This window comes from Pseudoliparis swirei, chromosome 20 (assembly GCF_029220125.1).
Source record: "Pseudoliparis swirei isolate HS2019 ecotype Mariana Trench chromosome 20, NWPU_hadal_v1, whole genome shotgun sequence".
NCBI lineage: Eukaryota > Metazoa > Chordata > Actinopteri > Perciformes > Liparidae > Pseudoliparis > Pseudoliparis swirei.
The window spans coordinates 11,684,290-11,700,956 of NC_079407.1; the positions used below are offsets into that span (position 1 = coordinate 11,684,290).

Sequence of the window (16,667 nt, forward strand, 5' to 3'; positions counted from 1 at the left end):
AAATGTCACAACAAGCTTGAGATGACAGCCTTTTACTTTGTATTTTAAATTGTCATTATAAACACAATGTCTTGTTTTACTACACATGGAGCACAGGGACGCTTTATGTTGCCGTTAATGCCCTTATTGTCAATCTTACTTAAGATTTACTGAATTGTAAACAGATATGGGCACTAGACTAGGCACTTTCCTTTCTTTGCCAGGCTTTTGGGCTGTTAAAAAAGGTTTTGATCTAGCACACAGCACTGTAATTACAACATGTTTTACTTTGCCATGCAGCACACACTCTTGTACATGGTAACTCTTTTTGTGTTGAAACAGTTTTTTGTGGTCAATATTTTACTGTTTTTTTAATGAAATTGCTGAAATCAAAAGATAAACTGGTAAGAATGACATAGACATGTTAATCCTACGGTCTTAAAACTGTGAGAGAAATACAAGTAACAGAGTGAACATTATTATACCACTATATGTGTATGTCGCGTCACTTTTTCTATCACACTGAACACTTTAGATGAGAAACCAGATGAGAAGTGGATTGTGTTTGACGGGCCCGTTGACACACTGTGGATAGAGAGTATGAACTCTGTTATGGATGACAACAAGGTGCTCACGCTCATCAATGGGGAGAGAATCTCGATGCCTGAACAGGTGAGGACAGCACCAGAAACCAGACATGTGGGCATTTTTTTACTTTTTATAGTAGGAAAAGCAGGCAGTATTCTGACATTAACACACTACTGTATGTCTTTTGTACAATTGTTTTGATGGTTTTCTTGTGTGCAAATGTTTCTTTTCTTGAGGAATACATTATGCACTCTGCGGAAACATTTCATCTTGTTTAAGGTCCCAGATTTTAAAAAAGAATAAACTAATTGCAAAACAGAATCCAATTACAGAATCCATGTACAGTAAAAACTTAACAACAGAGAAACTATTCCTATTGTTTTTGTCATAGGTGTCTTTGCTGTTTGAAGTGGAGAGCCTGGCAATGGCCTCTCCAGCCACAGTGTCTCGCTGTGGGATGGTTTACAACGATTACACTGATCTGGGCTGGAAGCCTTTTGTTCACTCCTGGCTGGACAAACGGCCAAAGGTACAATCCATACACTCATAATAATAAATAGTAATTGTATTTCTTGATGAACAAATTCTTTAGAGGAACATAAGAAAACCATGTTTCATTCCCTTATTTTCTGGAAGCGTTACATCTACATCTATTGATAGCTCCATTTCTCCACAGGCTGAAGTGAATCATTTAAAGCGTTTGTTTGACAAATACATCACGAGCACACTGAACTTTAAAAAGAGCAACTGTAAAGAGTGGATTCCCATCACTGAACTAAACGGAGTAACCTCTCTCTGCCGTCTCTACGACGCCCTGGCCACACCCAAAAACGGGGTAAGACAAACAGTGTACCATCTGCAACCTCCACTGCACATTGCAATCCCTCTCAATGACAACCATTTTTAAGCACTGCTTAAGCATTGATGTGTTAGAACTGCCTTCAGACTTGTGACAATGCATTATCAAAGTATTAGAAAGTAAATCCACAAAACTGTAAGCCAGACATTATCTAATTGTCTCTCTTTATCCAGGTGAATACTTCGGACACAGAAAACTTGGGTACGATGGTGGATCTCTGGTTCATCTTCAGCCTCATCTGGTCCATCTGTGCCTCTGTTGACGAGGATGGACGCAAGAGGATAGACAACTTCATACGGGAAATGGAAGGCACCTTCCCCATCAAGGTCCTCTTTTTCTTTTGGTCTCTGTCAAATATCGGTTTATTCTATAAGCCTGCAGACAATTTGTCTGATTGAACAGGATTGCTATTGTGAGAGCCGGTTTGTTAACTGTTCCGCTGATGAAAAGATTCTCACGTCCAAACATTATTGATCTTTGAGACCTTCTGCAATAATATTGCATGATGTGTAGATGGTTTTGAAATTGCAAGCTTTGGTTCGTTTAATGTAAGCATCTTAAATGCACTACAGGCATATTACTAAGAAGAGATAATACTGTGTCCACTCTACTCCACTTTCCATCAGCAAACTGAATAAACATATCTCTGATCTTTTAATATCTTACAGGACACGGTTTATGAGTACTATGTGGACATCAAGAACCAAACCTGGGCTTCTTTTGAAGATAAAGTGCCAAAAGGATGGCGTTACAATGCCAAGTAAGTAATGTGTTCTTCTGACATCAGCTGTTGGATTTATTTACCCTTTAGTTTACACTATCTGCCAACACAGTTATTTTTTACTTTTAAATAAACCCTAAATGGTATATAACCTCCCACTAACATCTACAATGCATCTTTATCCCTCCCTCCCTCCTGCAGGGCTCCATTCTATAAGATTATTGTTCCTACAGTGGATACAGTTCGCTACAACTTCCTGGTTAAGGCTCTGGTGTTAAGTCAGTACCCAGTGCTGCTCACTGGGCCAGTGGGAACTGGTAAAACCTCGGTGGCCCAGAGCGTCCTGCAAGGCTTAGATAACAAGTGGGCTACCCTCACTGTCAACATGTCCTCACAGGTTGGTTCAGGCCTCATTAAAGAGAAACATGATGACCACGATGTATGACCTGAATGTCCTCAATGTCCACTGGGCTGCAACACACATGCTGTCATAGGGTTTAATCTATAGATGCCACAAATACATATGCACATGCTAGCACACTCATATGATCAGTCAACTAGATAAGACTCTGGACAAGCCACCTTCACTCACTCATTCTGGGATACATGTTCCTTATATTCTTTTTTTATGCTCTCTTTCCTTCACACACTTACTCACTTTACTTATGCACATCTACAATGTAGACTGCTCCCCAAATTTCATGTTTTTAAATTATTTTTCTACCCTTATGTTTCCCCAATGTCATTCAGAAAGTACATTGATTGAAGCTACATATATTTGGAGGTCACTAAATGACGTTTCACATATGGCATTCAGTGGACAGATTATTCCGGCATTGATCAGAACAACTGTGCAACAAAATAATCACCAACAAAGTTTATTTTAATCTCCGTCATGGAGTAGAGTCCATAATGCCATGAGTTCTCAAAGCAGTTTGTCTGATTTTGAATGTTATAACCAAATGACATAGTTCAACCCACAACACATTGAATCACCAGCCCACAAACCTCATTTTGGTACTGCTGGGTAAGTGTTTAGATTTTTCTCAGATGGTGCCATTTCAAGCTATCAAGAACTTTCTAATGTGGTTGATCAGCTGAAATCACATTCATAATTGTACGCACATTCCCACACAAACACATTCTTCACAATGTTTGATGTATTTTGTCAGTATTTCTCTCATTATTGCATGTTATTGTCACATGTTCATGATTGAAAGTACCCAATGAAACATACCATTTGATCTTTTCTGTATCTTTATCTCTCTGTGTCTGTCCAGATCACCACTAATAACATCCAGGCCATTGTGGAAAGCCGCATAGAGAAGAGAACCAAGGGGGTGTTTTTGCCAGCAGGTGGGAAACGCCTGCTGTGGTTCCTGGACGACCTCAACATGCCGGCCCATGACCTCTTTGGATCCCAGCCACCGCTGGAACTGCTGCGTCTCTGGATCGACTATGGCTTCTGGTACGACCGCCAGAACCAAACCAGAAAGTTTGTGAAGGTGAGAAAGAGCATTTTGAGTGGAGTGGGAGTGAGGTCTGTTATAAGATGATTGTGAGATTAATATCTTTGTGCCTCCTCCATAAATTACCTCTTTCCATTCTCTCTCAGAAAATGGGTCTCGAGCTTTACATGACCAATGTTTATTTCTCAGGCGTGTGTTACTGAGGCAAAAACATCTTCTTTGTCTGCTTTCTTAGGACATGTTCTTGTTGGCGTCCATGGGGCCCCCTGGTGGAGGGAGGACTCACATATCTGGCCGCTTACAGAGTCGATTCAATCTCATCAATATGACCTTCCCTCATGTAAGTCCCGCTGACTATTTAGCGGACCTCTCCTATCCTCTTCCTTTCTCGTCTCGTCTCCTTTACCACTGAAAATTAGACATTGTAGAAACTGTTTTGAATTTAACTTTAAAGGCTTTTAAAATATATTAGATAAGCGATTAAATAATAATTCCCAGGATTTATAGATTGTGTAGCTTAGAATTTTTTTACGTAAAGAGATTTATATACAAATTTGAGCAAAACGCTATTTTTCTTTTTCTCTGATCCGTTTTTTTCATCAAAGTTGATCCTGGTACAACGGTTATTTTTCATCATCTTTAATTCTGATTACGATCGTTGCTTTCCTTTCATCACTCCCTCACCAGTTTACCTCAAGTCTATTTTCAGTCTTTTTCAATTGTTAATCTTTGTTGTTGTGCTCCTTTCACCCTTTCCCAATCCATCCTTTCTTCATTATATTTGTTGTTCCTCACTCAACTCCTCTCCTCTTTTGTTTTTCACAAGACGGCAACATAGATTTAATTTTGAAAATGACTGGAGCCATATTGCATTCAGGAAGTTAACACCTGTACACACTTGCCTTGATACTTGAATGTGTGAATTGAACAACAGTAAATGGAATTATCACACCTCTTATAAGATTCCGATTATTTTCTTCTTCCCTTGGCCAGCACCACTTTGAAATCTATAAATCGTATTGGCACGTCTCTATCATTGACAAGATGTACCAAACTTAAACCGACCTGTTCTCTGCATGCAGGAGTCCCAGATCCGGCAGATCTACAGTACTATGATCAACCAAAAGCTTGAGGGCTTTAAGGAGGAGGTGAAGCCCATCGGGGAAGTTTTGACTCAGGCCACCTTAGAACTATATTATGCCGTCACAGCTCGTTTTCTTCCCACTCCAGCCAAGACCCACTACCTCTTCAACCTCAGGGATATCTCCAAGGTATGCATTAATTCATAGAGATGGTCAATGTGACACTTAACTCTAAATTCAAATGTTTAAGCCTGCTGTGTATGAATGGGCACGAATGAGTAGTTAGAATCCTGATGGGGCAGGTGGCCCCTTGCATGGTGGCCTCTGCCATCAGTGTAGAAAAGCACTGTCCAAGTACAGTCCATTTATCACTGGCTATGGTAATATATTTTCTTGAAAATGTCTGAGAGCTTATATAACTCACCTCAATTATGTGACTTAGGTCACAATGGCTCTCTGTGATTTGTTTTCAATGTTCCACCCATCCTAGGTGTTTCAAGGTCTGCTAAGAGCTCACCCAGATTACCATGATACCAAAAACAACATTGCTCGGCTGTGGATCCATGAGTGCTTCAGGTAACGAGAGTACATTCTTTTCACAAAATCTCTCACCTTCATGTAGCATATTTACTATAGTTAAAGCTTCATTATGACAGTCATTAGTGTTGTTGTCCCTCAGCTGAGGCAGAGGACATATCCATCTAAGAATCGCTTTCTACTTTACTTTACATTGACCAAAACACACAGATTCTTTTCTTGGGTATGTATTGGATAATTTGTGTTCCCTGTGTTTTGTTATTGATTTCAGGGTCGTTTCAGACAGGCTGGTAGATCAAAGTGACATGAAGGCCTTTGTGGCTTTGCTGGGGGAGAAACTAGCCTCACTCTTTGACCTCACATTCCACAACATCTGCCCCAACAAAGAATCCCCAATATTTGGTACATTACTACACACACAAACATACACCCACTCAGCAATGTCAATGTCACACCAATGACTGTAATTAAACTCTTACAACTAAGTTAATGCATTGGTGGTTTAAGCGTTATGAAACTGTTAGCCTAATGATTACACCTGAAGATATGAACGTATCAACGTGTTTATTTATCTCTCTATCTGTGTGTGTGTGTGTGTGTGTGTGTGTGTGTGTGTGTGTGTGCATGTGCGTGTGTGTGTCAGGTGATTTCCTGAGTGAGTCTAATGTGTATGAGGACCTGCTGGACATGAAGAGTCTCAAGACGTTCATGGAGACCCAGCTGGAGGATTACAACCTGACACCCGGCGCAGTGCCCATGAGCCTGGTGCTCTTCCGAGACGCCATCAATCACAGTACGTCTGAGAACACAACAAACACACACATCCACACACACCATCATACACATATTCAAATGGGCACAAAGTTCTAAGGTACAGATTTTTGGCAAATCCAAATTATAATGTTCAGGCAACACAACCTGATATATAAGGACAAAGTATCTCAATAATTAGTAGAAAACCTTTGTCAGTAGAACACGAACACGCCTTACCCAGGCCAGGTATAAGAATACTGTATTTGAAATTCAAATGTATTGGAAATACTTTTGTTTCCCCTCCACAGTAACCCGTATAGTACGTGTGATCAGTCAGCTCAGGGGCAACATGCTGCTGGTTGGTATTGGGGCCTCTGGCAGACAGAGCCTGTCTAAGATGGCTGCCTTTATCTGTGAATACAAGGTATTCCAGGTAGAAGTCACCAAGCAGTACCGGAAACAGGAATTCAGAGAAGGTGGGATCAAACACTCCACTACATTCTCAGATGTTTGAGAAAAGGAAAGCATGACTGTATCGCACATTGCTTAGAAATGAAAAATAAATAAAATACATGGATCTAAACAACATTAGAATAACAATGTACTCAACTATATCATCCCATCTTCAGTCAGCTACAATATACCTGTATATCATTTTTTCCCCCTGTCCTTTCTTTCAGACATTAAGAAGCTGTACCGGTTGACTGGCGTGGACAATAAGCCCACAGTCTTCTTGTTTAATGACACCCAAATCGTAGACGACTCCTTCCTAGAGGACATCAATAATATCCTGAGCTCTGGCGAGGTGCCTAACCTCTACAAGCAGGACGAGTTTGTTGAGGTCTGTGTTGTCAATTTTGTTCTTTTTTACATTTGTACAAATTATCCGTGCTATAAAATGTGACGGCTATCTTAATTAACCCTTGTGTTGCCTTTGGGTCAATTTGACCCGAATCAATATTACACCCTCGTGTCGCTTTAGGATTAATTTGACCCCATTCAATGTTTAATGTCGGTGTTCTTTCGGTAGTCAACAAACAAACATAAAGTGCCTCACACTTAAACTTGGAAAACAAGATTAATTCTAATAATTTTCTGGAGGTTTTAATTGCTGGCGTCAAATTGAACCCAAAGGGTAAAATATGTTAGTAAATATAAAGGGAACAGGAGGGTGAAACATTGAATCGGGTCAAAATGACCCTAAGGCGACAGGAGGGTTAAGATAAACATCTTAGATAGAAATATGTGTGTTATGCAAGACTGACCTGACTGTAGCAGCTGAGTAACAGTCTAATTGTTGGTAGAATTGTCATTCTACCTCTAGGTGTGCAATGCTCTGTCAGAGTCTGCCAGGAACAACAACGTAACGGAAACTCCTGACTCCCTGTTCAGCTACCTGATAGAGCGAGTCAGGAACAACCTGCACATCGTGCTCTGTATGAGCCCAGTGGGAGAGTCCTTCAGGTAGATTCTGATTTTGTTTCTTGTAGCACACTGTGCCATAAAACACCTGAACACACACACACACACACACACAGGGACGAATATGCAAACATTTTCTGTTATTCATTCACTCTATTTCCTGTCACATACATTCACGCGCATGTTTCTCCTCACACATTTTTGGCAGGCACCATTAGCTATACCAGTCTCTCAGTGACAACTTGTCCTGGCCCTCTGACCACCAGCTGCTATTACTGTCCATACCACACGTTTGGACCTCTGGTTCTATCACTCTCCCTCTTTGCTTTCTTTGCCTCTTTCGTCAACAGGGCTCGAGCTATCAAAAGCTATTGGGGGAAACAAAAGCACTTTACTCTCCTGTCTTGGTTGTGCAGGTGTTGATTCATGTAAAACTTGTAAAGCCTTCATTTTCTGGAGAGGTTATCCAATGGAAAACATAACTGAAAGAGAGACTTTATAGGCAAACCAATCTAATTGCTGATAGTTTCATTATTCTATGTCCATTATTTTGTACAATCAATTTACTTCATAATGATAAGTGACAGCAACATTTCCACTTTAAGGTACCCGTCTGAAAATACAGCATTAGTTTGAATGATTTATTCAGGGTTTAAAATGACTTAATTATTGCCTTAATTGTTTTTTTCATTGACCAACTGCCAAATGTACCTGCACTAGTATACAGACTCCGTCTCCACAAGGTTGTAAGGGAGATCATTATATCAACAAATTATGTCAGAATAAAATTTTTAAATTGATGTTTGCCAACAGGAACCGCATACTCCATTACCCAGCGCTTGTCAACTGCACTACCATTGACTGGTTCTGTGAGTGGCCCAAAGATGCTCTGCTGGAGGTAGCTGAGAGGTACCTGGATGGACTGGAGCTGGGCTCCTTGGAGGGGGTGAGGCACACACACACACATATGAATTCACATTTTTGTGTGAGCACTTGATTTCACATTGTTAAACTGATGACGGTTTGACATTGTGATGTGTTCTTACACGTGTATCTTTTCTCCCAACATATGTAAGTTCAGCTTCATGTGTATTTTATATTATGTGATATCCCTGTTATGGATGCTCCTACCTGGCCAATAACACTATCTCTGATGTCATAGATCCAGACAAAGGTAGCCAGTGTCTTTATGACCACACACCAGTCGGTTGCACAGGTCTCCCAAAGGATGAAGTTGGAGCTAAGGAGAAATAATTATGTGACTCCCACCAACTACCTGGAGCTGGTGTCTGGATACAGAAAGTAGGCACCTTTTAAACGTTCTCCTTCACTTATTCTTGCTTCTCTTCTCTCCTCTCTTCACACCACCTTTGGATGTATGTCTCTGGTTGTCTATTCATTACAGTTTTTTTCAGACGCTACCAAGCGTTTGTCCAACCAGTGGTCACATTTTCAAAACTCTAAACACAATTAGCACAGCATCGGTCTTTTGTGGCCGTACCATTCACACATTTCATGTCGTTTTCAAACAATATGCAGTCAGTGAACACATTTCCACAATGCTTACATTTTCTTAACAGACAAACTATACCTCCCAACAAAATGATGGATTGTTTTTGTATTATTTACGAATGTTAACACACAACATCCCACAATGGCAAACACAATATTCCAAACCTTAGATACAGTCTAAAAAGCTCTTCTGCAATGATATCAGTTCTACAACAATATATCTCAGCTGATAATAAACAAACAATTGATTCCCCATCTCCTCCTGATGGTAGGTAAGTTTGGAATGTTTTTGAGAAATATGTTTTAGCAAGTTTTGGATTAGAATTTAAGTTTTGATTATGACCGGTTGAGATGTTGATCACACAGACACCGCCTACATTGACCAACCGAATGTTGTTCAATCATCTATTGCAGCCGTTGCCCCAAAACATAGTTTATTTGTAAAAAAAACAAAAAACTAAACAGTTTGGATTTAACTTTTTTAAAGGAACAATAGTTCCCCCCCTTTTTATCTGGGCTTGTTACCGTTGTGTTTTTGTTCAGAATGCTCTTGTGTGTTTCTTGGATATTTTGTTCACTGTAAGCAATACTGTAAAACTGTTTCTGTTCCATCATACTGTCAACAGTATTTATACTGTCCCTCCTGTAGTAAACAGTAAAGAGAAAAAAACTGATTAGTTTTTTACTGGAATGCTTTTGAATGTGAACATTACATGTGGACATACAGTTCCCAACCAAGACATTTAGTGTAAAAACAGTGGATTGCATGTTTTGCATGCAAATACCTGAAAAACTGAAACAATAAAAGTCTATGCAGTTTTTGTAATGTCAGCAACAGCCAGTGTTTTGACACCTGGTGGACTTTGATTGACTGGAAGGACCTTGTGAAGTGAAAACAAGAGTTATTCTTTGACAGAATAATTTCATTTTGAGTCAGATTTCCAGTGTTTTGGTAAAGTTAGTGTCTGCAGATAAAGACGTGTTCTATTTTGAAATGAAGAGTTAGTATATATTTAACAAAATGTGCTTTTGAGAAGAAAATTATCAATTTGGCCAATTGTGCTTTGTAGGTGTGAGTGTGTTAAGAGTTCAGAAAAAGTATCTGAAGTATGGGTAAGCGCTTGTTAGCGATTGAAAAAAACTGTAAATGACTGGCACTGTTACAATCCCCATGTCAATCATCTGGTTCTGCGTGTGCGTGTGTGTGTGTGTGTGTGTGTGTGTGTGTGTGTGTGTCCATACATTTAGGTTGTTGGCAGAGAAACGCAGTGAACTGGGGGAGCAGGTGAGCAAGCTGCGGAATGGCTTGTTCAAGCTCAATGACACACGGGAGAAGGTGGTGGCCATGTCTGTGGAGCTCGAGGAGGCTAAGAAGCAGGTGGCAGAGTTCCAAATACAGTGTGACCAGTACCTCGCCGTCATCGTAAAGCAGAGGGAGGAGGCTAACAGGCAGAAGTCTGTAAGCACCACAAACATATTTGCATGCGCACACAGTTATTACATAGATTTCAGTAATAATATTAATTATGGTTTTTATGTGATTCATACATATGAAGGTAGGTATGTGACTTTATTATGCAAAAAAAATGTTTTGAGAGCAATTATCTTGTTTGTAAGTAAACAATTTTTATTTTTATTTTTATGAAACTACAATTTGTTGCTGTAAATTAAAAGTCGTTGCTCTCAAAAAAAAACTACACTCTCAAAACGAAAAGCTAGTCGTAGCTGGACATAGTGGGCGGGGCATGAGCTGTAGTTACATGCACGCAGAAAGTGTGGCTGCATGTCAACACAAGAACCCTCCAAGTCGTTCTTTAGAAATAAAGACTCAACGGCACTAACAACATGAAAAAAAAGTTCTGTTACATTTTAAATACTTTTGACAAAACAGAGCAATATGATGTCAACGTACCTCCATGTCCTCCTCCCCGCAACCTCCCGTTAGCATAACAAGAGCAAGTCAAACCCACCAATAGAAACTCCTCGCTCATTCAGGAGTGTATGCCCCGCCCACTAGGTCCAAACTAAATTTGTAGCTTTTTGTTTTTCATTTACTTACAAACAATAAATTTGCTCTCAAAATGTAATAAAGACACATATCTTCCTTCATACACACCCACACAAGTTTCCATTATTGGTTTATGGATTATCTGTGGTAATTGGCAAATAGTATAATGCGTATAATAATAAGTGACACATTGGTGTTTGTTTTGTTGAGGTGGTGAGTGCGAACAGTGTGAAAATCGGTGCAGAAGAGTTACAATGTAAAGCCATGGCTGAAAATGCACAGAGGGATCTGAACGAGGCCCTGCCTGCACTGAATGAGGCCATGAAGGTAGAGCTCTTTCCTGTTATCTTCTCTAATCCTTCCAGTCGCTCCGTGTATCTTTACTGTAGCTGCTCACTTTGTTCCTCCTTTTCCACCTAGGCTCTGGAGTCTCTGAATAAGAGGGACATGACGGAGATCAAGTCGTATGGCTGTCCCCCAGCGCTAGTGGAGACAGTGATGCAGGCTGTCATGACCCTTCTGGACAAAGAGCCAACCTGGGCAGAGGCCAAGAGACAGCTGGGTGAGTGAGAAGTTTCCTGGATTTTGGAATTATACCAACGGATTTAAATTAAGTTTGCTGTTGAGCTGTCAGTTTATAAGGTGCAATCGGCTCCAGTTCAGTGAGGCAAACTGAAACCGAAACCCTAATAGAAGAACATAAAACAAAAGTTAAGAGCTAAGAGCAAATTAAACACACTAAAGCTTTCGTAACATGTCTCAGATACAATTTATCAAACAGACAATTATATTCTAGAGGATCATTTAGTAGCATTCTGCATAAAGTTTCATGCCTCCGACAGGCAACAGCCATTATGTTTTCATGTTGTCCATCCGTCCGGTACTTTCTCTTTCTTGGATGTAATATCTCGAAGACTGACTGTAATTAATTTTTTCAAATTCTTCAAAGGTCCACTTGCACTCAGGGTTTAACTGATTAGAATATGGTTGTTATGTTTTTTTGTTTGACCTAACAAAAACAAGTTTATATATGATAAAGTGATGACATTTTGGACAGACATGAATGTTAACTGCAACATGACTGATTAATGGAGGCAAACACATGAGGAGATCATTCTAGTAGTAGTAGTAGTAGTAGTCATTTAGTATTTTAGTTTTAGTATTTAGTATTTAGTATTGTTATTGTGTTTTGTGTTTTATTTTTATTAATGCTCTAACGTGCACCCGCTGCTGTGATCCTGAAATTTCCCGACTGTGGGACTAATAAAGGATTATCTTATCTTATCTTATCTTATCTTCTAGTTTTTATTAGATTTTACTTCCAAAAGACTATTTGTGTAAATGTGGTGTACATTGCCGTTTTTGATGGAACACAAGTGATGATAATCAAGTTTTAGAAACTACACTGCATTTCCCTCTTCCTGGTAAATAAGCTGTGAAGTTGTCATGACAAAAGATAACAACAAAATAGAAATTGATTAAACCTAGAGACACATATACGAATTTTAGAAGAATAAAGAAATACAAATGTAATGGTTTTCTGACCTATGTGACTTTGTTTCTGGCAGGTGATTCCAATTTCATCAAAACTTTAGTTAACTTTGACAGGGACAATATAACGGAACGGGTGTTGAAGAAGATCGGCCAGTACTGCAAACAGGTAGACTTCCAGCCAGAGATCATCGGCAAAGTATCACTCGCTGCCAAGTCCCTCTGCATGTGGGCCAGAGCGATGGAGGTAATAGAGTGTCTGCTGGCTACCATCGCACAATCACACACACACACACACACACACACACACACACACACACACACACACACACACACACACACACACACACACTCTCTCTGACTGTGTGTGTGTGTGTCTCTGACTCTGACACTTACAGATATGAATAGTCACCATAAAGCCACAAGTGCACGTACTAGTTTGTAATCAATAATCATTTATTTGCTATAGTAAGCAGAGCAAATGTGCTATCACAAAAAAATGGTAAGCTTGTTGTGAAATTAATACATAAACAGGAAAATAGGTGGCAAAACTAAATCCATGGATGTGTGCATTGTTCCTCCAGGTTTATGGGCGTACCTTCAGGGTGGTGGAGCCCAAGCGGGCTCAACTGAATGCTGCCATGGCCCAGTTAGCAGAGAAACAGGCTTCACTGGCAGCGGCCCAGGACAAACTGCGAGAGGTATGGAGCCCAATGCAACCAGCCTGACAAGCATTTAAACAACTAGACATGTAGCTCAATATATATGAGTGCAACAGTAGCATTATAGTGAATTCATGTAATTGCTGTGCGTGTCTGTGCCCAGGTGGGGGAGAAGAAAGCCGAGCTGGAAAAGCAGCTTGGTGAGAAGCGGATGATGAAGACAAGTTTGAAGGAGAAATCCGATGAGATGGAGATGAAACTGGACCGAGCTGACCAATTGGTGACTGGACTGGCTGGAGAGAGGGTTCGCTGGGAGGAGAGAGTTGCTGTAGGCCACACACACACACACACACACGCATACACACACACTTCTTTCTTTACGGTTGTTTGGGGGAGAGGTAGAAACAAAAAGATCAAACAGTACAATACATAACTCACGCACTCACATATACACTTGGACCTATGTGTGTGCTGTAGGGTCTTGAGGAAAATATGGGATACCTGGTGGGAGACTGTTTGCTAGCAGCATCTTTCCTGTCCTACATGGGACCCTTCCTTTCCAACTATAGAGACGAGCTGCTTGCCATCTGGATGAAGGAGGTGAGGCATGCAGACACACACCTCATCAAAACATACATCCTCATGTGGAGTTCAATGAAAAACTTGCCATATCCTTAAACTCCCTCGACAGTTACTACTGTACTGTGTTGACCCTTTCCGCAGGTACGGGACTTAGCGATCCCGTTCACACCAGGGTTCAGTTTTGCCGTCTTTTTGTCCAAGCCGACAGTCGTGAGGGACTGGAACATTCAGGGCCTGCCGTCTGACGCATTCTCGACTGAGAATGGAGTTATTGTCACCCGCGGAAACCGGTCAGTGTATGGAAAGAAAGATTAGCTGTTGTCCAGTTAGCATGCACAATTAAAATGCTTTTTGATTTTTTTTCTTGGATTTGGATTGTGTTGCGTTCATTGTACAAAACGTGTGTTTCATACTGCGAAATACAAGTTGGCTTGTTCTATTTCAAGATGGCCACTGATGGTGGACCCTCAGGGCCAGTCTATGAAATGGATCAAGAATATGGAGATAAAGAGAGTAAGTCTCGACCAATATTATTCTGATTCATATTCTATGTTATTGTGTCTTACTATTTAACATTTTCACACAATCATGGATAATTGAGTGTATACAAATGTGCATTTCCAGAGATGCTCTCAAATCTAGAAAATGGGTTAGTATTTCAGATACTCAAAGTGTGTGTTGTTTTTAACAAACCTGGAAGCTGCATCGCACACAAAGAGCCTCTGGGTTGAAAGTTCAACTGAACATTCATGTCTGATGCTACACACACGATAACAGGATTCACTGTGTTTCTGTGATCATGTCAATATTACTCTACTCCTCCTGATTATTTACCACACTATTTACTGTTTCCATTATTCATCCTGTACTCTCAAACTGCTTATTCCACCTTAAAACAAGTTCACGCAATTGTACTATTTAATATAGTAGAGAAGAGAACCGTCTCCATTCTTGTTGATAAAAGTCTCCTAATAAAGCGGGTTCATCTCTTCCAAAATTAATACAAATATTTCAACAGACCAGATTTCTTGACTGGTGAATTCTTAAGTATATGCTGATTCTTAAGTATGTGCTGAACCTGGGAAGACTGTACTGTACCTCCCAGTACTTTGCACAACATAAATGGACTCAACTTCAAATGACAGTGAAAGTCTCATCCTATTGGATGATTTCAGTTTTAGGTGGATTTTGTTTTATTCCTCTTCTGTCTCTCTTTCTCTCCTCCGTGTGTGTATACATGTGCAGGGTTTGAAAGTAATAGACTTTCAAATGCCAGACTACATGCGTGTGCTGGAAAATGCCGTTCAGTTCGGGAATCCTGTTTTGCTGCAAAATGTCCTTGAGGATTTGGACCCCTCTCTCGACCCAATTCTTAACAAGTCCACGACACAGATAGGTAAGACTCAAACACACACATACACACAGCTAAATATGAGGCGTTGACTGAATCCAATGTATGTATGGGGATACATTTATTTTATTTTATTTTTTCCAGGCGGCAGGATGCTGTTGAAGCTGGGTGATAAGGAGGTGGACTACAATCCTGAGTTCCGTTTCTACATCACCACCAAGCTGTCTAACCCCAACTACTCACCAGAGATTTCTACAAAGACTATCATAGTCAACTTTGCCGTCATGGAGCAGGTCTGAGATTGTGTGTTTGTGTGTGTCTGTGTGTGTGTGTGTCTGGGTGTGTGTGTGTGTGTACATTATATACATTTATAGCGTGTGATTTGTTTCCTCAAATGATCTGTTTGTGTATCGGATTGTGTGAGCGTGTGTGCTTGTGTGTGTGTGTGTGTGTGTGTTTGTGTGTGTGTGTGTCTGTGTGTGCAGGGTCTGGAAGCCCAACTACTGGGAATCGTGGTGCGTAAGGAGTGTGAAGAGCTAGAAAAACAGAAGGACTCTCTGGTGATCAGCATTGCTTCTGGCAAGAGAAGCCTGGAGGAGCTGGAGGATGAGATCCTCAGGTTGTTAACAGTAATAATAGTATAGTATAGTAATAGTATATAATGCTAATATCACTAGTAGTTGCCATTTTTTGTCGTCCTGGTAATGTTGAGCACATGACATCCAGCAGCAATGGCTTACCTTCCAAGTCAAACCAAAATTATTGACGTATGTGAAATGTATTTGTGTTTTCAAAACATTTTTCTTGGTCTGTTTTGCTTAGTAGGCACTGTTTTGTTGTATTTCATATTGTTGTATGCTGTTTGTGCGTCTGCTCTACCAGGCTGCTTAATGAGGCGACTGGCTCACTGCTGGACGATGAGCAGCTGGTGAAAACCCTGCAGACATCTAAACTGACGGCTACTGAGGTTTCAGAGCAGCTTGAGAGCAGCGAGCAGACCAAGATCGAGAACGACGCTGCTAGAGAGGTGAGGGGCAGGCAGCAACCTCTGGGTCTGAAAAGTGCCTTCAACTTTAATTCCTCCTAATTGCCAGCAGTGGATTAGGTTTGCAAAAATAAGTCTGCTTTTTTAGAAGTCTATAAGAAAATGACTCTTCTTCTCTTTTCATTTTTTCACTCCGTAAAGATTGTGAACAAGAGTTTATGGTCTCAATCCCTAGTTTCAAGTCGTCTTCAATACAGCGTAATGTTATTTTATTAAAGTTATGGTCCCATTTAGAATAGAATAGACCATAAAATGGTGTATGCCTAAGGGTGTGGCTACCTTGTGATTGACAGGTTTGCTACAACATCATTGTCATTGATTCCTTCTGTACACATGACATCTATTGCTTCTGTCCATCCGGGGAGAGGGATCCTCCTCTGTTGCTCTCCTCAAGGTTTCTTCTCTTTTTTCCCTGTGAAAGGGTTTTTTCTATTTTTGGGGAGTTTTTCCTGATCTGATGTGAGGTCCTGAGACAGGGATGTCTATGTGTACAGATTGTAAAGCCCTTTGAGGCAAATTTGTGATAATGGGCTATGCAAAATAAACTGAATTGAATTGAATTGTCCCGTCTGGAAGTTGTATGTGTTTTTGTTTTAGAAGTGTATG

At 40.4% G+C, this 16,667-nt stretch overlaps 1 protein-coding gene across 1 annotated transcript in view; it reads left to right on the plus strand.

Moving 5' to 3' along the window:
• Positions 1-16,667, plus strand: part of dnah2 (dynein, axonemal, heavy chain 2) — a 56,126-nt gene that overhangs the window by 31,757 nt on the left and 7,702 nt on the right. The window contains 30 exon segments of the mRNA XM_056441240.1: positions 515-651; positions 959-1,096; positions 1,244-1,402; positions 1,600-1,752; positions 2,095-2,186; positions 2,349-2,544; positions 3,428-3,652; positions 3,852-3,956; positions 4,699-4,887; positions 5,189-5,274; positions 5,507-5,637; positions 5,879-6,028; positions 6,297-6,464; positions 6,669-6,829; positions 7,313-7,452; positions 8,224-8,356; positions 8,573-8,712; positions 10,171-10,381; positions 11,141-11,257; positions 11,351-11,492; positions 12,499-12,668; positions 13,006-13,122; positions 13,247-13,411; positions 13,561-13,683; positions 13,807-13,955; positions 14,112-14,178; positions 14,911-15,061; positions 15,161-15,309; positions 15,502-15,635; positions 15,899-16,043. Of these exon segments, the coding sequence (XP_056297215.1) occupies positions 515-651; positions 959-1,096; positions 1,244-1,402; positions 1,600-1,752; positions 2,095-2,186; positions 2,349-2,544; positions 3,428-3,652; positions 3,852-3,956; positions 4,699-4,887; positions 5,189-5,274; positions 5,507-5,637; positions 5,879-6,028; positions 6,297-6,464; positions 6,669-6,829; positions 7,313-7,452; positions 8,224-8,356; positions 8,573-8,712; positions 10,171-10,381; positions 11,141-11,257; positions 11,351-11,492; positions 12,499-12,668; positions 13,006-13,122; positions 13,247-13,411; positions 13,561-13,683; positions 13,807-13,955; positions 14,112-14,178; positions 14,911-15,061; positions 15,161-15,309; positions 15,502-15,635; positions 15,899-16,043 (4,343 nt within the window).